The sequence below is a fragment of the Rhea americana genome, unplaced genomic scaffold (assembly GCF_003343005.1).
Source record: "Rhea americana isolate MKP2758 unplaced genomic scaffold, rheAme1 scaffold_111, whole genome shotgun sequence".
Taxonomy (NCBI): domain Eukaryota; kingdom Metazoa; phylum Chordata; class Aves; order Rheiformes; family Rheidae; genus Rhea; species Rhea americana.
The window spans coordinates 2,430,984-2,455,564 of NW_028185162.1; the positions used below are offsets into that span (position 1 = coordinate 2,430,984).

The 24,581-nt window shown below is 36.9% G+C and overlaps 1 protein-coding gene across 1 annotated transcript; it reads left to right on the top strand.

Moving 5' to 3' along the window:
- The first annotated feature begins 65 nt into the window (after positions 1-65).
- TAF15 (TATA-box binding protein associated factor 15) lies at positions 66-21,875 on the top strand. Its single transcript, XM_085314780.1, has 16 exons — positions 66-298; positions 2,794-2,874; positions 3,978-4,026; positions 4,232-4,322; positions 4,402-4,519; positions 7,304-7,590; positions 8,395-8,509; positions 15,842-15,876; positions 16,436-16,468; positions 17,063-17,172; positions 17,739-17,868; positions 19,207-19,296; positions 20,733-20,817; positions 20,910-20,995; positions 21,098-21,200; positions 21,502-21,875. The coding sequence occupies exons 1-16, from the start codon at positions 66-68 to the stop codon at positions 21,539-21,541; spliced, it is 1,686 nt and encodes a 561-aa protein (XP_085170906.1). The 3' UTR covers positions 21,542-21,875.
- Positions 21,876-24,581: the final 2,706 nt, after the last annotated feature.

Sequence of the window (24,581 nt, forward strand, 5' to 3'; positions counted from 1 at the left end):
CCCCGAGCCTGGGCCGCGCCCCGGCTCCCCGCAGCGTGGGGACCTGCGCTGGCCTCCCCGCCCCGATGCGGCAGCTACGTGGCCGTCTTTCGGCAGAGCAGCCCCCAGAGCCCGCCAGCACAGCGAGGTGGACGGCTTCGCCCCCTGCGCTGCAGTTAAAAAYGCGCTGGCCGGGGCCCTTTCCTCAGCAGGGGCTTTTAGCTGAGTATGGAGGCAGCATGTTTGCTGGCTTTATGCAGCTCGGCCTTCCTTGGGGCTTCCACGAGCTCGTTGTGACGCTTCTTATCACCTCTTCGAGGTGGGAGTGTTTGAGTCCCAGGAGCAGCGGTGCCCGTGCGAAGCCAGGGATAGACAGAGCGGCCCAAAATGGCAGCGGGCTGTAGGTGCTTTGTGAAGTGAGCCGTGGTTTGTTACGATTGAGCTATTCTAGTGTTCTCTCGGCTCATGGTATGTAAATAACGGAGAATATATAAATAATAAAAAAGGTATGTTAAAGGACTACTTTAAAGCAAGGAACAGTTCTTCACAGTGAAAAGAAAACATTTCGAAAAGGACTGTTAATAACTGGACCTCTCCTACCAAATGAGTAAATTTTGGCAGTAAACTAGAAACACTCTTTTTCCAGACCTCAAGTATTTGTCAGTCAAGCACCTGGGAATGTGTCCTCTTGTTTTTTCTGTATGATGATGCTCTACCATGAGATTCTTTTTTCTGTTAAGAATAACAGAAGAAATACTGCTGGCTTATATAAGAACTTCAGTTTGGAAGCATACATGACAGATTCTTCTATCTTTAAGAAAACTTAGTTCCAGAGCTGTGCAAAATGACTAGTCTRCAATGCCCCATTTGCTTGCCTTTGCAGGAATTTTTTTCCAAGAGCTTTTTCAGGTTCAGGAAAAAAATGACTGCATATCCAGGAATTTCTGGAATAAGCTGTCAGTTATTCCAGAAGCACATGCAGACTCTTGTCCATTTTGAGCCCACCAAAATAAGTCCTGTCAGAAGTTGGTAGACTAGAGTAGTCCACAGAAGGATACTCAGCATGTAGAAAAACATATAAATAGAGGAAATAACTATGATTTATATTATACATGCTCCTTATCTGGTTGCTTTCAAACTTTTTCAAAAATGTTGTGGTTTGATAGTTCATAAATGAGAAGCTRAAGAATCAACTGTAGTGCTTTAAATTAAAGCTAATTACATCCTTATTCAAAAATTCTTTCTGAAATACTATTAGTATTCTTTAATTAACTACATTAATGGGATATAAATTTCAGAGTAAAACAATAATTTTTAAATGTTTGTTATTTAATAGTAATCTTTATAATCATTCAAATTGAAACAGTGTTAAAAAGTTGACCTTTACCTTGCTAAAATCAATACACATTTGAGTTGCTCTTTTAAAGTGTTTCTTCTTCCCTTTTTTCATTATGTTGTAGTACTGCAATGATATATTTGTGTAGCAGTGCAAAAGGAGCGTTTCACATCTGAGGGAAACCTTTTTGTAGGACATRTGACTCTAATCAAACCTTTCATCTGACCTTAGGTTGTTTTGGTAAATGTTTGTCTTACGGAATGTGAAACTTGATGCTTTTAATTGCCTTGAAAAGATACTTCAGAAAAGTTAAAAACACTGCTTCATGTATGAATAGTGTAGGTGAGATCCTGATCTTGTCAGTACATACGCAAATGTTTAAATATGTGTGTAAGTACTAGAAGGATTGGAGTTAAAAGCAGAATGAAGGCTGCATAATGAACAGGCTTTGAGAAATGTGATAACTGCTTTGATTGGAACTGTTGTATAGTCTTCATAGTTTATGACATTTGTCATGCACTATGAGTTTCAGCTTTTTAATCAGTTCTAGGAGTAGAGGTTAGATTTGTGCAGAGAGTGGGGAAAAGATTGCTAATAGGTAGGAAAACAAAGAGTTGTTCTTGGCAGGATTTTTAGGTCGTTATGCTACAATATCTGTACAAATGCTTGAAGGGGTTTGAAAAGAAGGGAAAAATTGCAAGGTGGTTATCCTGAATGGCAGAACTAGTGAAGCTGGTAGAGAAAGAAGAGTATTTGATTTTTGACCAGGAGATGGGAATATCCAAAGGTACGTTTTTCCTAATGCCAGTACCTTTTACAAATTAGATGTGCCATGTTAAATACAAGTCAAACTTAATTTCAGTGTTTTCTTCTTTCCTTRAGTTGCTATTTTTTTTCCAATGTACTTTTCTTTCAAGAATCAACTTCTGTGATAAGTGATATCTACATTAATTGGGAATAACAGTCATAATATCAAATGACTTTTCAAAACATCACTGCATGATTTGAACTACTGGTAGTGTTTGTGGTTTTACAAGATGACAGAATGTGGGAAATGTCATGGTTCTTCCATCCTTAATTTTATATCACCAAATTCTATCTGTGTCTGTGCCCTTTTGCTAGGCAGAGCTCTCTCGTGGCATCCTGAAAAGGGGTTCAGTTAGGATTGACCTACTTAGCTTTGCTTGATTAATTAAGCTGCTGTGTTATGCTCATTGAGGTACTGTATTCAGTAGCTGTTAGAGGGGGATTRTGCAGGCCCTGATATTTGAAGAGACACCATGAAAGTTGAGTTCAGATACTATTAAAAAAAATAAAATAAAATTTGTCTCCTGACTTGTGCTTCTGAGCTCCTGTTTTTCTATTCTTAGTATTTTCTTGTCCRTTAACAAAGAGGAAGTTGGCTGGTTCTATAGGGAAAGTAAATCCATTATACAATGTATTCAACTCCCCCACCTCCAATTTTTTTTCACTTACAGTAAACGAAGGAATAGAATTTTAATTGACTTGCTTCTTTTTCTAGATTCTGGAAGTTACAATCAGTCTGGAGGACAGCAGAGGTATGTGTGAGATTTTTGTTGTCACTGGGAACTAAATGTACAAAGTAGAAGGCAATTTGGGATTCCTAGCATGATGTTTTTGGGCCTAAAATGGTGGTGATACATTTTTGGAGTTACTGTTGCAGAAAACTTGCTGTCCTGAGCCCTTAGTAAGTTTTATAAGACAGAAAAGAATTAATATTTCTGAAGGCAAGCAAGCAAGCGAGCAGGTTGGAATCATAATGCCATTTTTTTATAGTAAGAACTTTAGAAAAATTATTTGTGGAAAGTGTTATGAATACAGAGACTTATGTTCCATATGACTGTCTTAAGTTGTTGATTGAGTTTTTAGTCAGAGGTTAGACAACTGTCAAGTTGATGGTGAAATAGGTGTAAAATTTTCTTTTTTCCATAGATTAGAGGGATTTTTTTAAAAAAAGAAAAAAACTGATAASCATTCATAATTCAGAAATTATAAATTATGAAATAGCTGCAAGTTTGGAGGACTTTTTGCTTTCAACAGAGCAAAACTGTAGCTTTAACTAGATTGTTTCTGTGGAAGTCTGAAAATTATGGATAATAGCATGTTAATGAAAGTGGTAAGGCTATATGCATATAACAATTCAGTACATAGTTCTTCTGTAAGTTTATGAACTATTAAAGTAGCGGAATAGCAAGTAAGTATAATCTAAAGCCGGTGCAGTTTTTGATGATGATATTACAGTTGAGTAGTCCAACAAGTACTGTTTTAACCRTAATTGATTAAAATAAAATGAACTTTTGTAAGAATGTACTGAAAAACTTAAAATGCCTTGGATTCAGATGGTAGGGTTTTCTTTGATGTTGATGAATTCTGGCAGCTTACAGTAAGCCCCAACTTTCATGCATTTTAAATATACACTTGAAACAGAGCTGAATTTAACCCTTTCTCTGATGCCTTTTGTCAGTCAACTACAGTAACCATTAATTTGCTGATGTATTTCTAATATGTCTACAAATGTCATACTCAGATTAAACAGCTATGTTGGAATGAAAAGAAACAAAATAACAGTAAAGTACCTTTTTTTTTCTAACTCACATGGAGTACACTGTAAAAGTTTACTAAGTGCATATTTCTCTTACAGCTATTCTTCATATGGCAGTCAGGGCAGTCAAAGTTATGGACAATCACAGGTAAGTTGAAAAAAACATTGTGTCTCTTGAAGCAGCTGCTCCTGAGTGAAAACTTGTTCCTGGGTGACTATGTCTGTGCTGGGAAGAAGTCCATTTTCAGCTGTGTTTAGAGTTTGCAGTGGTGTCATTCCAGGTCTAGAGAAGGAGAACTGTCATTATCTGCAGTGGAACTTATCCTTATTTTAATATATTCTTTAAATTACAGGGATATTCTGGTTATGGACAAAGTGGAGACAATTCCTCTTATGGACAGAATTATGGAAGCTATCATGGGAACTATGGACAAAATCAAACAGGTTTGGCTAGCTTGTTACATTTATTGGCAGTAGTTAAAAAGTGAATATTTACTAAAAATTTTTCTTGTTCACTTTCTAGGTTATGGCCAAGATTCTGAGGGATATGATGACGAATCCAATTATGAAAATCAAAATCAGAGTTCATACAACCAGCAGTCTTATGGCAGTCAGGGGCAACAGAAAGGATCATCTAGAGGGTAAGTAAGCTGAGTTAATGACAGCTATTTAAAATACTGTCTAGCAGTTGTATATTCTTAACTACAGCTGTAATAAGCTTCCTGGTATATTTGCTTTAAAAAAAATCCCCAACCACCCAGTGTTCCCATTCTGAGAACTCTTTAATGCCTGAAAGAACGGGGTGGGGAGAATATTTCTTTATGTGAGAAGGATGAGTACAGCTGTTTTGAACTCAAGAACRTGTTGGACAAGAACCTTTAGAAAGTCTTTGGATAATGACTACAATGCAGAAAGAACTTGCTATGTAACATTTTGATTAAGAAAAAGACAGGTTAAGTAGATATCCGTTCTTTAATTAGATAATATTCTTTCAAGCAGTTGCCTGAAATTACAATAGGAAAGATTGTGATCTTTGACAATAAAAGTGATAAGGTATATAAAYTTGTAATACTGTTTATTAACTTCATTAAGGAGATTCTTAACTGTTCGGATATTTACAGACTTTTTCTATGACTTACAATTCATTTTCTTGGTCGACAGAGAAAGAATTCAGAAATATCAGTCGAGGAAAATTACCTTTTTTTCCTCAACTAAATAGGATTCTTAAAACCCTATGCTTTTATCTCTGCATCAGTAACTTAAAYGTACGTAAATATACTACAGGCATTGGTTAGCTACTTTACACCATCTTAAATGTATCTTACTTCTGTTGTRTGATGTGGTACTTAAATCATTTTCAGGTAGATTCATGATACAGCTTTGAAAGTATCTTGGAAAATACAGCCAGACTTCTCTTAATGCCTTGTAAGGGTACTTGATGCTAGGATACATTTATTATCTTATTTATGAGCTTTTACATGTATGCCCTCCAAGGTTACTTCTTACATTACTTCCTTTATGAGGATCATGTGACCTGTTTAAAATAAACTGTCAGGTACTTACCTCATTCTTGCGTCCAAGGTCCAGATATTCTGCTAAAGTTTTCTCAGCTTTAAAACAGAGCAAGAACTTCAGCAAAATTTTCCTTGATTTCTGGCTGTACTGCTATTATTGCAAAACATATTAATATAAACAAGTAATATTCTAACCTGTCAACAGCAGGAACTAGCATTCTGACTGTCTATTTTGCATCCCTAAACAAGGCAGATTCATGGTTAAGCTTTGTTTTRTTTTACTTTGTTTTTTTGATCATTTATTAGGATTCTACAAAGTACAGGACTGGGCAGTAATGTAGTATTTTAACTACCTAGACAGGCAGTGGAAAACAGTGCAGTAGGGCTAGATTTTCCAACAAGTTTTTTTTTGAAGAAATTGTAGGGAAAGTGTCCTAAACATGGTTGTGACAAGTAAGTTGAAAATGGTAGCAACTTCGAGGGGGATGGCCACAGAATAGTAAATTTCACATCCTGACATGAGGAAGAAAAAATAGCAAACAGTGGATGCTCTGAGTGATGGTTCCTGTCATCAGTGATTTTGAAAAGGCCATGTTGGAGCAGACTGTTTTGAAGGGAAGATGCAAACAAAAAAGCTTAGCAATCTGTTTGTCAGTAGGATTGGTTATGTTGAAGATAACATCTAAGTTAGAATTGGGAGAGAGCAGGTTAGATGGTATTTAAATGACCAGGTTATTTTCRGATTAGTGGGACCGATGGACTTCATTCTAGAGTGCTTTGAAGAGCTGGCTAAAGCTTTCCTTAGAATTGTTTTTTTGAGACCTTTTGGGGAACAAGTAAGATAGCCAAAGGTTGGAGAATGGCAAATGGAGTGCCTGATCTTCTGAAAAGGGGATGAGGGAAGGGAGGACAAGGAGAAGAAAAGGTGTCAGAGGTCAGTGATTAATTTCAATTCCTGAAAAAAATAATACAGTTAAACTGCAGCTGAGCACCTATGCAGAAAATAAGGGGATGACTAACGGCCAGTGTTTCCTGGATGCAATTTGTTCCTCAAATCTATCTGATTTCCTTTTGTGACCGGGTAGGCCAACTGGAGCTTGGAGGAACAGCAGTTCCCATAGATTTTCAAAATAGTTTTGTTTCCACTTTGCATGCTGAATTAGTAAATAGCCTTGGGAAGTGTGGTCTAGATGAGATTTCTTCGTGACTGGCATAAAATTGATTGGGTAACTGTAGTCAGAGAAGAGTAACTGATGACTCCCTCTCAGAACATAGAGACGCATTGAKTTGGGGTATCCCTGATTTGGTATTTGTCAATGTTTTTGATGAAAGTTGGTAGGATAGTATATACAGATGGCACCAAAGTGGAAAGAACTGCAAGTATGTAGCAGATATCATTAGAGTTAAAAACAATCTTCRCAAATTGGTAAAATGTTTCGAAAAAATAGCTTGCAATTCAGTGAATGCAAAGGGTTTTTTTGGAGGTTGGAATGATCAACTGTACAATACCACATGAGCAGCAGATGTCTTCCTTTCAGTCCTGTAGAAAAGGATTTGGAGTTCAGCAGGCTACAGGCTAAGCAGCAGTCATTGTCACACTGCTAGGGAGAGGGGAGAAAGCAATCATTGTACTGGGTTGTGCAAAGAGGAGTGCTACTGTTAAGTTCCATGTGCAATTGAAATTCAAGATGTTTTGGAAGAGATGGTAACAAACAGTTTGCTGCCTTGCTTTTATCAGGAGCGGGATATATCCTAGCAGAAATAATATAGTATTTTCGTATAGATAGGCCAGGAAAGTTTAGGAGATAACTGTGACTAGGAAATTTTACAAATGTCGTATGTTTTCAACCATTATTTTGCTCTCTTTTCTGTGAACATTTAGCTATTAATACAAATTCTGTTTATTTTAAGTGGAAGAGGCTCCTCTTATGAACAAAAGTCAAACTATGGTCAGCACCAAAGCTCTTATGACCAGCAGTCAAGCTATGGACAAAACCAAGACTCTTACGACCAGCAGTCAAGCTCATATGACCAGCAGTCAGGCTATGGCCACCAGGGCTCGTATGACCAGCAGTCAAGCTATGGCCACCAGAGCTCATATGACCAAAAGTCAGGCTATAACCAGCACCAAAGCTCATACGGCCATTCTCAGCAATCCTACCAGTCTCAGAAGGGAGGCTATAGCCACAACAGCCAAGGTAAAGCTCACAGGACGAATTCAGTATTGGCTAGTAAAATTGAGCATAAACAGATGATATTCTATACCACGAAAAAGTCATGTTTCCTCCTCTGGATAGACTATTTGATGAATAGATAAAGCTCTTTTTCCATGTTTATATTTTTGGGGAATGTTTTGTTTGTTGATATTTTCAAAACATTACACAGAATTGAAAAGCAGTCAGAGCTCCAGAACTGTTGTAGCTGCATTTGTGGGAGGCAGCTTTGCAGAATCCATGTCGCTGGAGTTATGCAATTTCTGGATGGAGTTTTCTTCTAAGCTAATTTGGACTTTATTTCTGCATGAAGGTGACATGTCTTGCTCAACTGTGAAGAACTTTCACACTTCACATTCCAGCTTTATGATATAGGTGAATCCTGAGGTAGAAGGAGAAGGAAATGGGAAATTCCTAAGATATATATCCCCTTTCTTCACTGACTTTATAGAAGTGTCAGAGTGCATGCTCTGTATCCTTCTATCTTCAGTGATCTCTTTTGTCAATACAAAAGGCAGTATGGGAGTAGAACGAAAAGTGTATTTTGGACAATATGGATTTAATATTTGGAAAATGCAGTGTAATTAAACTGAAAATACTTGCATTCTGAGCTACATCGTGGTCGTGGAAACCAAGGGAGATAACTGGAGCAAAGCCAAACTTTTCCTCATTACGTTCTGGAATAGATAATGTAAGAGAGCTGCTTAGGAATTGATGGCTTCCAGATTTAAATGGCAAACTTAAGCAACATCAGATTTTATATCTTTCTTTTTTTTTTTTCCCCTCCAGATGATCGTCGTGAAAAGAGTAGGTATGGAGAAGATAATAGAGGATATGGCGGGTCACAGGGAGGAGGTAGAGGGGGATATGACATGGATGGAAGAGGTCATATGTCTGGATATAGGTAAGTGATCTCATTCCAGTGCCTGCAACTTTTTCCCTTGTATCATATTATTTAGCTATTTTTAATTTGTTTGTATTATATGCCTTTTCCTAATATGGTTTAGATTTAGAGTTCAGAAAATGGAAGGTAGTTGTTTTCTAAAATTAAACTTCTGCACAGCATAGAAATGGATTTTACCTAGGAAAAGCTTTTACATTCAGATAGATTGAGGCCAAAGCACTTAATTGTTATGACACATAGCTGCATTTTACTTACGTAAGTTGTAATACAAAAAATGTTAGAGAGTCCATCCCTTGAAATAAAATGCTGTAAAACCTGTAAAAAATTGTTTCTAATGACAAAAAACCCCAACCAGGGGTTAAGAAAACTTAATAAAATGCATAGCTAAGGTAGCTAACCTTTTGGCAAGGAAGTATTTTGAGTTTGATGACAGTAATTATGCCAAGGTTGGCTAATTATCTTTCTGCTTCCTGAAGAATTCATTTTTTATCATAAAGTTAAACTTTTGATTTGTTGTATTAACATTACTTTTCTTTAYTGTTTTTCTGTAGTTCAAAATTCCTTTAAAATGCGGTTTTTATTATAGGTTTAGCTGTCAGTCTAAACCCCTTTGTTTTTTGTAGGTTTTACCATTCTACCTCTATGTTAGGTTCTGTTCTGTGGAGATTTATACACACGTTTAATTTTTTGCCTGCAGATGATTTTCTGCATATGTGTAGATTTGAGAGATTGGGACCTTTGCTTTAAATTCTGTTTAAATAGGCCAGATTACATTATTATTTCTTAYAAAAATAAGCGATCACAATTGGCTATGTTTTATGTACCTCTGCGTAAAAATTAGGGGTATGTAGAGTGCTCRTTAATGCAAAGAAAGAACACTGAAGCTACCAGTGAGCGCTTCACCGCTTCAAAAAGTGTCAGCATTACTCATCCTTTAATACACTGCACTGTTGTAGGTTACTGCTAGAATTCCTGATGAAGAGCTGGAAGCACAAAATGCTGTTTGTTTCGGCTGATCAAGTTTAAATAAAATAAACCAATAGTATATTAAGACTTTGCTACTTTTGAAGTACAAATACTGTATTTCTATAAATAGATATTTTTAATGGAATATGCTTTTTGTAGGCTCTTTTTAATATTACTTTGGCACRGTCTACAATTTGATCAGTATGTTTGAAATAATAAAGAAAATATTTCTGTTTTTAAACCATATTTAAATTTGCCTGTTTCAAAGGTGGTTTCAAACTGTACTCATAGCTTGCTGTTTTGATGACATAGGTGGACCCTTTTTGTCCTAATTAGACATGATAGCACAATTACCAAAAGACTATTTATAGTGTTTTGCTGTGATCCTTTACAGTGAGTTGGATTTTATATAATATAAACTTAAGTAGCTAAGTAATTGCCAAATTCTTTTTCAGTTAAAACTGAACTTTTTAATTGTATCTTTTCTGTGTCAGCAAGGGCTTTCCATATTGCTATGATGAAATCTGAATTAAAAAAAAAAAAGTATAGCTGAGCCATTTCTAGTAAGAGGAATGAATGTGAGCTTCAAAAAACATACTGCTGGTAGACTTTATCACTCTGAAACAGACTTCTGTCTTTGCAGAATAAAGTAAGATAAATGTCTGTGAAAATAAAGCCTCTTGCCCTGTCTTTCCAAGATGTAAGAAAAAATTTTTAGCACATTCATCCAGATGATAGTACTTTGTGCCCCTGAAATCCAAAAGGAAAAGAGTGAAGGTGCATAGATAAATGGGAGTGAATACATCAAAGAGGGAAGGCGTTAGAGACATCTATTATGAAGTTTGCCTGCTTCTGTCAAGCGATAGTTTTTAGTGCTTTTTACAGTGAATTTTTTTCTGAAACTGCAATATCATAAATGTTTCTTCAGTCTTCCTGCATAATTATGATTGAGGATTCTGTTTCTGAATCGTGTATTTTCCCAAAGTCATATGCTTATTAGACAGGCATAGAAGGTTAAGTTAAATAACAAACTGTATGATCAAGGGAAAGTAACTTCAGTAAGGTAAGAAATCATGTTTAGTACTGTGAAAATGTGGGGTTTCAGGGGATGTTTTCTTTGGGYATCTTTCGTTGTTTGTTTGTTTTCCTAAAAGCAGCTTGTTTGGAATGTCAGGTCTACTTCTAATAACTAGTTATCGTTTTCATTTTTTTTTACTTCAATCACATTTTAATATTAACATTAAATTGTGAAACTTCCATTGCCATCAGAAAATATCACTCTAAAAAGCTTGTCTGGGCAGTTATTTGTACTACTGTAACAACGTCAGCTTCAGTTTTTATGRTGATTAGGAAGTAATCTGTAGGTGAGTTCTGACAACTCAAAAGCTCATCTCCTAAATCATATAAGCACAGACTTCTCAAATATATGGTGCTTGTTCTTGGAGCGCTCCATTTCTTGTTCCTTAACATTACCAAAAAAATAGTTAATTTGAGATCGTAGTTCATGAATATCTTCTGTGTTAGCTTTTAACAAAAATATTTTGATTGACATTTAAAAGTAGGGAGAATTTGTTGTAGCTTGTTGTCCAGCAGTAAGAAAGTTACCCAGTCACTGATGTTCTTAGAGCTGAATCGCCTAATCTGTTCTGTAGCGCTGGRCAATGCATGCTTTCCAGGTGTCAGTGCTGGCTTGTTGCTGTCCTGTACTAGTGATGCAGTGACTTGGGCTACAGCCTCTGTTTTCTACCAAGATCGTTGCTAGTTGTGGTGGCCTATGTAAAAATCTGCATGCAAGTCGTCCAGTAGTGCTCTGGAGGTGCAGTAGACTATACTGGAATCTTTAGGGCAAAACCAAATTAGCATTTTAAAGTGTTGAGTTTTCATTTCTCTGACTATTTGTTAAAATATTTTAAAACATAGTTGGTAATGTTGAGGTGTGAATTATTATTTTGAAAACTAGAATGACTTGAATATGTACCGTAGTGAATGCACGCAACACTCATTTTTCTTCTGTGCATGTGCAAAGTCATGCAGCTCTGAGGGAGGAGAATATCTTTTGATAAACTACTGTTTAGATACTTTAGCTGATAAGATAGAAAATAATAATTTTCTTATGTGTCAAATGATCACTTTTCAATCTTAATAACTTCAGGTTTCCAAAATTATTCTTCAGGTTTTTTAAAGGTCTTGAACTATTATCTTTTGTGACTTTAAACAACAGTAGAATATTTTTTCACYATTTCCCTTTGAAACTTTAGTCTCACAAATCCAAATTTTGTCCAAGAACCAAAATCATTTTTTGCTATAAACCCATAACAGAAAAGACACACTTGGGTTTTGAGAGTTCAGAGTTTTAGTCTYGGTTCTTCTTGCAAGCTTCTGTGTAGAATAAATCACATTTTTGTTGGACTCCTTATTGATAAAAATAAGGAATTAACTACTCATTGTGGTGGTGGTACTGAATTTTTTTGGTTAATCATCTAAGTGAGAAGTGCAGTAGGAATACAAAGCAGGGTTGTTTTCTTTCATCTCAGGAAAGCCATTCACCAGTGGAGTAGTCATACCAATGCCATTGCCCTTCTATTAGAATGTGTGGACTAAATAGGAGAAGTTCTGCCTTTGAATTGCTCATCCATTCTCTTTTGGTAGAACTATATAGATGCAGTTTAAAAAAGGATTTGCCATTGGGTTAGGATTTGTCATTGAAATCCTAACTTTACTCACTGTAAGTTATTCTTGTACAAACTTAAGCAGAAAAATCTTAATTACTACATTAGTTGTTCAAAGTAAGAATTAACCTATTGTGGTATCAAGAAWCTATAGCGTAGTGAAAATGTTTTTTATAGCCATGTGATTAGTGTTCACAATTAATATTTAACTAGTAATGTATATGCTTGAGTTTAACCTTGTTTAGAACTTAAAAACATGAACAGAGGCAATAAAATTAATARGCAGCAAAAAAAGCTATCTGGCAGTGATTTTAGTTGTGCACTAAACACTCCTGTCTTGTTCATAGAAATACATTCTTATATGTAACTCCTACCACTTGATGAGACGTAGGTGCATGCTGGAGGCTAGAATTTGGTTCCTGCATTCTTAGTGTTATTCTGCTAGTATCTGCTTAAAAAAAGACACACACACAAACACACACACATATTTTTGTATAAATAAGCATATAAAGCATATAAATATATGCTTCTTGTGTCTGTAGTATTGAGCTCTCRAAGTAACTGTGCCTTTAATTTAGAAAGTTATTCCAGCTGAAGTAACCAATGTTCAGATGAAGCATCACCTACTGGGGAGTAAATGGAGTTAAATATTTGACAAAGTACAGGAAAAAAAGAACATCTAACGAAATTTCTTTCGTGGCAGTTAGGTTTTATCACTAAGAATCCTGTCACATACACTTGGTCTGCTTGCAGTTTAGTCACTTCTATTTTATTATCTTTGGTGGTAGCATTGCTGAATTTTAGCTATCTCTTCATGATTGTTCTGAAGGATGTTACAGCTCAGAACTCCATCTGGTCACCCTTCTATTTGGTCTGTGTGCAAGACTGAAAGAACAATAGCCTGTGAAACACTGTGCAATTMTGTATTTCGCATGCTTTGTCACAGTATTGTGGGAGGTAATTCAGTTGMTGTGATTGAGGCTTACATTTAGGGTCTTAGTGTGGGGTAAATCAGAGACTGTGGAAACAGCTGCTTGAAACCAGTTTCTGTCTTTGATTTTGCTTCGTGCAACATAGCTACACATTGCTTTGTTAAAAGTCTAAAACTACACTTGTAGAAAAGTGCTAAGAGATAAAACTAATAAGCTCGATGAGGGTAARTACAAATAACCACCGGCTTCTGCTTTGAGCACTACAGTTTTTATAGACCTTCCATACACACCGAAGAGGTGAMCTTATGCTCTTTTCTTATTTACTACTACCTCACTGTTTAAGCTTCTGGAGATCTTGGKTAGCTTTGCCCAACATTGTTAGGGGTATAACACTAACTTTATAAATTGCCTGTGAAAGGGGACCTAAAAATGGGGGAAGATGTTTGTCTATCATAGAATTGATGCAGGCTTTAATTAGGTTTGTATTGTGAGGCTAAGCAGAAGGTCACATCCTGAAAAATCTTTGGGCAAAAGCCAAATTAGAAAGTGTTGATTGCACTAGCACATGCCATCCAAAGCGCACAAATTGAGAAATCAGGCATTGGCCTATGACTTCGTGTAGATTATATATATATACAACTCTATCAGTCTCAGAATCATTGTGTATACATTATACCCTACCATCATCCTATCAAAATTCACACTTCCTATACATTCTTCATCCTAGTTGTGTTGATCATAAACTATTTTCTGTATGTTTTAGGTTGTCATGGGTTTGGGGGGGAGGGGTTATTTTATTTGCTTTTTTTTAATTTAAGTCTCTGCTGCTGTATACTTTCAAATTAGAAAATGTACATGTGCTGGGCAATGCTGTCTTGATGAACTGAGACCATAATCCAGGGTTTGAAAACTTGGATAATGTTTGCATGATTGATGTATTCACTGTTGTAGTATCTGTTATTTCTGAGTTAATATTCCAGAGAAGCAGGCTTTGTACTGGTAATCGTTGTGTTATAATGAAGTTTTCTTTAACTGAAGTGAATTGGAGGTGGCAGAAAGATACTTACAGTAAAATTTATTTTTTACGATCACTGTTGGGATTTTATCAACAGTCTTTGAAAACAACCAGCCTTGAATAAAGATCAGCTCTAATGTAGCATGTAAAATTCATTAGTTTTACCCCTTTAATGAGCAGGAAGTAATTGCTTATGAGTAAATAACACAGTTATTTAATATTCAGATGTTTTCTATGGAATAGCAATTTTAAATCTACAGCAAAAAATACTTCAAGAGGAGGCCCAGTAAAGGTGATGTTCTGTGACAGTGTATATATAAGGAGTATTACATTTGTCATGAAAGACTATCAACGACCATGCAGGGATAATGACTCTCTAAAGCCAGTTTTGATAATATCTGTTGAAATCTTATTTCTCTTTTGTCCCTCATTTTGGATGTTTTTTTAATCTCACCAAAGTTGAATGAGTTGTACCTTCTGCTCATGACTGCATTTGCTGTAACAGGAAACAGATATACAGTGTTCTAAAGAAATTACTCCCTAATTTTTTTTATTGCCTTTTTGCTGGGGTGCATGTGTCCCATGTTTGATTTCTGATATGCTGGCAGATAGACTGGATTAAAACCTGCAGTGACTCCTAATTGTAAAGCACATTGCTGCAGTGGCTACTCATACTGTTGCATTAGTTCCAGTTCAGAGTTTGAAGTTTAGAGATAGCCTTCTAGTTGAGGATTTTAACCTACACTGGATTTTTCTGAGTCAGCTCAAGTGAAAGCTGTCATGATCTGGGAGGGGTGCACTTGCCTGATTTTCAGGTGGTGGTTGTATTCTCCGTGCGGGTAAGGGCAACAGGCAGTTATACAAGGCAGTACAAGACAGTCTAAGACGTGAATATTGACTTTCTAAAAAATCCAGCAATTGTATTTTTCCTGAAAGCTTTGAATATTGATTATATTGTATTCATAACATGGATGCAATTGAAAACACTGTTGTGAAAAATCCTACTAGTACAAACATTTACATATAATAGAGTTTATTTTCATGCGCATAGGAATTGGAGGCAAAACATCCTGTTTAAGGTCACCTCCTAATCTTTGAAAATTGGTATGTGTAASCTCTTAACTTGGTCTACATTTTGTGCCACAGGTTTCAGAATGAATGAATTAAAACTTCACGGCCTCTGCTTTTGAAGCTCACATACACACACCTTCTCTGTAATATCAAGTGCTAATACAACAGTAGGTCCCCACAGACCCTTTCTCAGAGAATGGCTGATATTGCTAATTTGTCCCCGATATTTAAATGCATAACAACAGAGATTAATTAACTTTAGCTCTTTTTATTCCTAGGAAAGTACTATAGTAGTAATCACTCCAAAGTAGCAATTCGATCTACAATTAAAGCCTATTAACCTTCATGAAAATAATGTTTCTGTTTTAAGACTTGATTCATAATAGCAGTCATTTTGGCTTATGGGATGGGAGGAAGTGTTGGAAAAAAAGACATGTATATATGTTAGCTTAAATGACTCTTTAGGACTCCCCTTCTCCAGTGCAGCACCCTGTGAGGTTACTCACTTTCTTGTAATTTAATCTTTGAACACGAATAATTAGTGAGGAGAACATAGAGGTGGTGCTTTAGCTGCTAGACAGTAACACTCAACTTGTGATCAGTTAACTGTAGATTGAGCCTTGGGCTCAGCACATAGAGACTTAAGGAAGAAATCATTTCTTCAATTTTTCCTCTGCAGTGGTGGTGACCGTGGTGGCTTCAAAAATTATGGTGGTAAGTGCCGAGTATCCAAAAATGTTTCAGTGGAAATTCTTTATAAATCTAAAAGCCACCAATATCTTGTTACTATCTAGTTAGAAGCATTATAACATTTTGGTGAGGCTGGTGTGTTCGTGAGTTTTAATAGCCAAACTTTTAACCATAAACTGGATTTCTACTTTGTCAAATTGCATGAAAGAATTTGTGGAGACAGTGGCATTCACCGGATTTTTTTGTTGTTGTTACAAATACTACTTAGAAAGGTACTAGAGAAAAAAAAAAATTCTGGTAAACTGCTTGGTGATCTGACAACCAGCATTTGCAAGATAACACCAGCATAACATCAGTGTGGCAACTGCCACATACTGCAAGTTTAAAGAACATAAGAACGCGTTAATGTCCTACAGACGTCTTCTATTGAACATTTTAATTTAAATATTCTCTAAATCTGTGGTTAATGTCTTAGATCTTAGATGCATTACATAGTTTAAATACTTTCTTGTCTTAAAAATCACTTGAGAATATTTTTGCTAAAAATAGTCTTTTTTTTTTTTTTTTTTTAACCCTTTCATAGGCCAAAGGGATTATGGACCGAAATCAGATGCTGGTAAGAAAACAGGCAGTGGCTGTGGGGGGATCATAGCTTTTATCTCGTTGCTTTTAAAATGTAAGTCTAGAAATATGGATGTGGCTGCAATTTCCATGGCTCAAAAAAAAAAATCAGTTAAAACTCATCTTCCTTAAAAAGAAATTTTAAATTATTATTAAAGTGTATGTGAATTCTTGGACATTTTTTCATACAACAGATAAGAATTTGTCTGGTGAACTTCAGCTCAACTCGAGCCAAGCAGCTGCTTTCACTTCCATCATATTTCTGCTAAACTTGCATTATTTAAAATGTATATTTCTTATGGGTTTAGGTATCCTATTTACAAGGATAAATTGAATGTATAGCAGACTGCTGGTGAGCTGTTGAATGTGTTCCAGCTCTGATACACTGCAGCATCTGAAAGTGCTATGCATGCATTGCTGAAGTTAATGATGTTAACTTCAGGATTATGCTYCCTGCTTGTCTTTCATTTCAAACAAGATTCCTTAGAGATTTAAGAGTCTGCTACTGGCCAGCAGCGACCTGAGCTTAAAGTACTGTTTTTGTTGTTACCACAAAGATGTGTGCTAAATGTAGTTTATTTTTTAATAGATACAGAGTCTGACAACTCTGATAACAACACCATCTTTGTGCAAGGACTTGGAGAGGATGTTTCAACAGATCAAGTAGCAGACTACTTCAAACAAATAGGTATTATAAAGGTATGCAAAATGCGAAATCATTGTTACGAARGAAGAGAACTTATGGAGCTAGTATATTGGAAGTGTACTAGTATCATTCGAGGCAGATACTCACTGTGGCTCCCAGAAGTTGTAGAAAATATTTTTGTCTGGATTCCCAGATGACAGCTCATTTGAAAGAAGCTGCTGGCGGTGCCAACTYACTAGTGACATTTAGATTGCTTCATGTCTCTTCCAATTCTTTAGTCTTTATAACCCTTAACATTATCTTCCCACCTGTTTTACCATCTTGATACTTCAGTAAGTAAGCCTCTGTGTTCCTATGGCTGTTTATTCTGTTTCTGCAAATCTAAATTAGGACTTCCTGCACTTGACCTCAATTTTTGTGCAAAATGGGCCCACCGTTATTTCATGGAGGGCAGCCAGGCAGTATCCTTCAATTAAAAGCATCTATTTCTGCAGTCTAACTTAAAGAGGATCTTCTTTATAATGATACTTAAGTGTTAGAATTTTGTGCCATGAATCGGCTTTCCTGATATTTGTCCTGTGCTGAGAATATTTATTGAGGAAATAACCTTTCTTTTCAGACCAACAAAAAGACTGGCAAACCTATGATAAATCTTTATACTGATAAGGATACTGGCAAACCAAAGGGAGAAGCAACAGTATCTTTTGATGATCCTCCTTCTGCTAAAGCAGCCATTGACTGGTTTGACGGTGAGGTTACCTGTTTTTTTTTTCCTCTATTCACGGATCTAACGTGCGGTGGAGGAAGCAGCTCAGTAACCTTGTTGGTGCTGCATGCTCCTTTCTGCATTCCTTTTTTTTTTTTTTCTTTTCTTTCTTTTTTTTGTATCGCACCCCATTCAGGAACTGCTGAAAGTCATGTTTCCTGACACTTCTTCAGAGTTTGATCACTTTTTTTTTTTTTTTTTTTTTTTCTTTCTTTTTTTTTTTTCCTTAGGAAGACCTCTGTTTCGTGCTTATGTGCTCACTTTCTTTCATTTGGTGGGTCAGTCATTAAGAACACAAATGTATGTATAATGAGACAGGATTTGCTACTGTGCCTCAGTTGTCTTGCATGACATGTGRGAGTTAGTGCTCATCTCATTCAAGATAGAGTAACTTCTTTTTCAGTCCAGTAAAACTATAGTCAGTGTTAGCAGCTGGAACGATTTCTTACAACATTAATGTTGGTATTATTAGTGTTGTGCTAGCATCTTTAGATTTCAGCAAGGGTTAAGGCATCTTATGCCAAATGCTTTGTATATACCCAGTGAAGAACAATTTTTAATTATTTATTTATAGTTTAGTGGAGAAAGAGCGGATTCCAGAAATAAATCCTTCAGGATTGGTGTAGAGGACACAGTGATACTCTATTGTAATAATAAACTTCAAAAAATAAGTGCCAACTCCAGTGATCTTGTGTGTCCAGAGAAATCTTGGGTAGCAACAAAAGTTCATACTCTACTTTTGAGGTGAAATAATAATGAACAAAAAAAAWTTCACATTGCACACTATTTGATGGCTTATATTTTACAAATTGATTTTGATTTAAGAGAGTAAAGCAAATACGGCTGCATTAGATACCAATGCAGCCTGTTTGTGCTATGACAAATGTTGCATYGCTGAAGCATTGAGACTTTATATCTAAAAAGTTCATGTCTTTCCCTTATTTGGGAATATTTTGTTTTGTACTGACTGTTGACTTGAACAAAAGCCTTAYTGCTTAACTTAGGGGAGGGAGAAGCAGAATTGGGACACATCCAAAGTACCTGTCCATGAGCATGGCAAAAAAAAATTTATTCATGTACTTTCTTACAGATTGTGTTTGAATTAAAAAAAAAAAAAGAAAGGCATGTTTTGATTTATGGAAAAGCTATTAAGTACCTTAGTGGTTGCTATCTCACTTTTGKGCCAGTGCTTTCAAAAATAAAGAGATTTACTCCAGAATCCTTGTTGAATTGGTGTGTGCAAGTCACTTGTTTTTTTGAACTTGCTGCTATGTTGTTGGGAATGATAGTCATCTCTCTCTCATTTTCTGTCTTTCCACAGGAAAGGAATTCAATGGCAATGTGATCAAAGTTTCTTTTGCAACTAGAAGGCCTGAATTCATGAGAGGAGGTGGAGGTGGTGGACGTCGAGGTGGGACTAAAATCTGTAGAATCCTCCTTTTTGCGTAGTTAAATATTTATATTTTTTTCTATTACTGGTTTGTAAAAAAAGAAAAAAAGATCTTGTAGCAGTGATTTGTAAAATTGTGTGGACCTTTGGGATTCTGGCATGAAAGGGAATAATGATGTTAGAATCAACTTAAGTAAAACTGAAATCTGTAACCTCCTCTTTCACACAACATGGACTTTATGTTTTCCTTATGATCCAGACCTTCCAGTTTGAATGTCATCATTGCTTTTAAAGAGATAGTAAAACAGTATCTTTGAGGCCATACAAATTTCCACAGATACAGATGTGAATTCCAGTGAATGTTTGCCTTTTACAGCAAAGTCTTGAGATACTCTGATGTTTCCAGATATTATTAAGTCAGGTAAATTATGCAACTCCTGCTGACTTAGAGCAGCAGTTGGGTGTCTGGGTCCCTTAATTAAATAGAAATTAAACTCCCTGACTCTGCATGGTGGAGCTTTATCGGTAGTCCACTAGATTGAAATTACTGTTTTACAGGAATTTACAAGAAGCATGCTTTGTACAGTGACTGTCAACAAATTTTAGTTCTCAAATTAGGCAAGTTTGGTGGATGATTAAAAAGATTCTTCAAGAACTTTACTTGGTGTGAAAGTTCCTGATTTTTTTGATGCAGAATGCAGAAACCGTGTTGCCTCTGCATTTGTGTTGTCACATGTATCCTGGCATTAATCCAGACAGGGTGTTTTTAAAGTTTTTTTTGTTGTTGTTGTTTTGGTTTTTTTGTGTTTTTTTTTTTTTTGGTGTGACTAGTTCAAGCCATATGTGATTGATATTATACATTATTAAACCTGTACAGAATTGTATGAATGTGCGTAGTGAATTTGTATTTGTCTGTTGGCAATTCAAGCTGATCAAGTTCCCTTTTATTGCTGAAAAAATTTATAGAAAATATTTGATGGTACAAACTTCTCTAGCCACCATGTGCTATTCTTGCTTCATATTTTTGCCATGTGCCTAAATTCTAAATCTGCTTTTATGCCCATGCACTTTTCAGCTGTCCGGATGCATTAACTTTGGGACACAGAATCCCGCTGAGATTTGGTGGTGGCTGAAACTTCTCTTGTTGTTTGTCCACGTCTTCCAGCTATCTTGTAGCTAACAGTGCATCCAGCATTTAAAAAGTAATTCTTGAATGATKAATTTTGCAGCAGTACAATTGTTTGTCTTTGTCACTAGCAGCTTTTTCCAGAGTCCYTGTGTTTCAAAGACTTTGCCTAGTAGGGATTTGATTACCTTAATTGCTTACTCTCCCTTCCACCTGGAAAGTCTCTCTGTCACATGGGTTTTGAAGCCAGTGACAATCCTTAATAAATGTTTCTCATGTATAGGTCATAGATACTTCCCCTCCTTTATTCTGATTATAATTCTGTCTACAGGTTCACGAGGTGGATATGGAAGAGGTGGGGGCTTCCAGGGTAGAAGTGGGGAACCCAAAAATGGTGATTGGGTTTGTCCTAACCCGTAAGTGTCATTTTAATTGGGCAGTGGTGTTTCAGGTATGCTCTTTGAGTTTCTTAGCAACTAAATCTGGTTGATCCTCTTGTCTTTTCTAGGTCCTGCGGTAATATGAACTTTGCCCGCAGGAATTCTTGCAACCAGTGTGGTGAGCCCAGACCAGAAGATTCACGTCCATCAGGAGGTACTTGTATTTAAAATAAATAAATAAAAAAAAAGTGTTAAAGACATCTGCAGCTTTTTGACAAGCCCAGATAACGCATTGATTTTATATTTTCCTCTCTAGATTTTCGTGGGAGAGGTGGCTATGGAGGAGAAAGAGGATATCGAGGGCGTGGTGGCAGAGGCGGTGATCGGGGAGGTGGCTATGGTGGTAAAATGGGAGGAAGGTAAGCAGTTTCTTTTCACTTGTGTGGTTGTGTAGAATAGATTGTGAGAGTGATGCAGACTGTGGGATAACAGTGTAGTTCATATGTGCAAACAACTGTGCTATGAAAGCATGAAGTACAGATAGGAATTTCTGGAGAAGATGAATCATTTTGCCAGGTGAGTGTGTTTTGTGAGCATTGTTGGATAAAGCTATTTAAGTAAGAGAAGAATACACATAAGTAGGGGTTGAGATGTTTGACTGAAAGGACTGTTACATAGTTTGCTTCAAGGATTCCTTACAACTCTTTCATTCCCTTTCAGAAATGATTTCAGAAATGATCAACGCAACAGACCATACTGAAGACCACTGTGAATGTTTTGTTTGTCTTCTTGATGCGTTCGATAGTGAAATTGCCAGAGTTTTGCCTGCCGCTTCACCCATGGCCTCTTTGGATAGTGGAATTGAGTGAAATTAGGTTTTTATTTTGGGGGGGAGGGACTGGGGCACTTTGGGAGGATTTTTTTTAAGAAAGACATTGAAAATTAATCTTTGATTTCAACATTATCTTCTCTTCTTTTTTCCCCACTACCTCTTCAACAGGCCCCAAGAAGGAAAAGGATAAACTGTAAAATATTGCCAAAATATGAAGTGTTTTGTAATACAACAATAAATGCTGATTGTTTTATTTGTGAAATCTACTGTTTCCCAGTTACTTCAGTCACACATACGTATTTCAGTATTCCTTGTCTTCCTGTAGTATGACTTAAGTAATAAATAGGGTCTTGCTTGAAAGTGCACCGCTGCTTTGTCCCCAGCTCTGTGTGCTGTTTGGAAAAATCTGCAGTTAAGTTGTTGGAGAGCCTGCTAGCTATAAGACCTGCCAGGTTTGCAGTAGGTCTTATTCCCCTGCTAGTTTTTAATTTTCCTGTCAGATTGAAGTCCTGCATTGCTTGCATTTTTTGCCACGTGTTTTTCGATGTGCTCTGCAGCCTTCATGAGGAGCAGGGAGATGGCAGTGTGTTCCCATGCTGCTAAGGAGCTCGTGTTGTCCAGACAGTGATAAATTGGAAAACAAAGTGGAGTGGCTTCAAGAAGGACAACTTGCTACATATCACTGTACTTTTTAGTTACTGCTTTTGAAATGTGGGTGATAGCAAAAAGAAGTGGTAAGGGCAGCAGTTTTATCTTTGAGATAAGATGCAAGTAAGATCTAGGCAGACACACTGTGAGCATTTGGCATTCAGCTCTGAAGCCAAGGCTTGAAGAAGCAAGGGAGGTTAATTATCATTCCTCTCCAGAGCAGGTCACGCCACGCATGGGAGAAGTGGGTTGGTGGGAGGCTGAGAGAGAGATGCACAGCCACAGTCAGCTTGTGTCCAGTGCTAYGTTTCTATCGTAAGTGTTGTTTGTTTTCTCAGAGAGAGAACAGCTGGTGGTCCAGGACTACAGTGGGCAAAATAATAAAACTGCAAGCTTTCAGGGTCTGCAGTTGTAATCTTGGTAACTGGGCAGACAGCTACTCAATATCCATGGCCTCTCAGCCATGTTGTTCAAAGCCCACAATGAACAAAAATAGCTTTTGTTAATGATTGTAAGCCAGATCCCTAGCTTAGGGTCGTGGTCATGTTAACAGTAAGTTCAAATCAGCCCGTATCTGACTGTAAATTTAACAATTATGCTCTGCCTTTTAAGGTTTCCGGAGAGCAGGAGTTCTGTCAGTTCTCTGCCAGAAAAGACATTTGTCACGAATTTGAACCGCTTGTTCCTCTCAACAATACAGTGGAGTGTGCCAGCTTGTTGCATCCAAAGGGTATACGCATGTTAGTGATGTTATAAAAAGTTAATGTGTGGGTGGGGCTGTAAAAAGGCAAATTGTAGACAAATAACAAATTCAGTATCTGTTTTTTGTAAGTTGGTACTGGTACTTGAACTTTCATTCTGTACTGGGAGCAACACTTCTGGCTCCTTTTAAGGCCTGTGCCGCTTCCAAGCCTGTTTGCTCCCCCGGCTAAGAACACTTGAGCCTTTGAACATCCACCACCCTCACCAATTTACTAATTAGATCAGTATGCAAGTAAACCACAAAACTGCTGGACCTGTCACCAGCTTCACTGCTTTTCTAGCCCAGCAATGATATCAAATATTTGTTCTGTTTATGGTTGATTTTTGCACTGAGGACGAAACACAACTGGTCTTACATGCTTGTTTATTTTTTAAAGATAGTGAAGACTTCTTTTTTTTTTTCCCCGCCAGCTGTTCTGTCTCATAGAAAACTTAGAAGTCATCCATGAAAAGGGTGATACTAACGTGATGGCACATCTGGCCTTTTTGGTTGCTTTCGGGTTAGAGAGTTAAATGTGGTGGCTTGGGAAGATACGTTTTGTAAAAGATGTAAACAGCAAGTGGTGGTTTAATTATGTCATGGCCATCTGCTGTTTCTGCTAGGTCCTTTAGCAAGGCAGGTTTTCCTCAGCAAACTGCCTGAAGTTCAGTAGAGTGAGGTTTAACAAAACTAAAAGAAAAGTTTAAAAAAATTAAAAGAAAAAAGATCAGTATCGTATTTAAAGATTGAGTGAGTATTAGCTCTTCCTGCGATGGTAACGCTTGCTGTTAACTTCTTGCCTTCCAGTTAAGCAGACTGCTCTTTTCAATTACAGGGTCTTAAAGTTATGCTAGAAATTCTCCTCCATTTACAGTCAGATGAATTGAGCAGGTTGTACAGCTACCACTGGGACTAGCTGATCATGTTTCTAGGGCCTTATTTGTAATTCCATGCAAATAAAATTCTTTACTAATGATTGGTGCTTCTTGTCAGAAGTCTTCAAACTAGTTTTACAGGTTGTTGCCTCTTTTTACCTGCGAGGAAACTGAGGCACAGATGTCCATGGACAAGTAACTTTTTCCTTTTAGTAGGCCAACAGCTGAACTGAAAATACAAAGCTGAACTGAAGACCCAAGGCATATCTTGTGAAGCCTATGTGAAATTTCTCTCCAGTGGGTGCTCTGCAAGAAATTGGTAGGACTCCACCCTAATGAAACGGCAGAAAAGGAGAGACAGAGCTGCAGACCTGTCGAGCTGGGAAGCCAAGAGAGGCCGTCCCAGCAGAACAAATAGCTTCGGGCTCTCTGAGCTGGCAACGGCTGTTCTCTGCTTCCTTGATCTCTTTTCTTGAGCTATCCTCTAATACATTTTTTAAGCAGCAAGTTTCTAGTTTTGGAAATCAGTGCTGTATGGAATGCTGCTGGTTTATTTATAAAAATATATCTAGCACTTGCCAAGCCCAACAATGACTTTATAGAGAAAAGCGTAACGGATGCCAGTGTAGGAGAGGCGTCTGATCRTTACAGAGCTGAAATGCAACACAAACAGCTAAACAATTTAAGAGACAGCCAAACAATT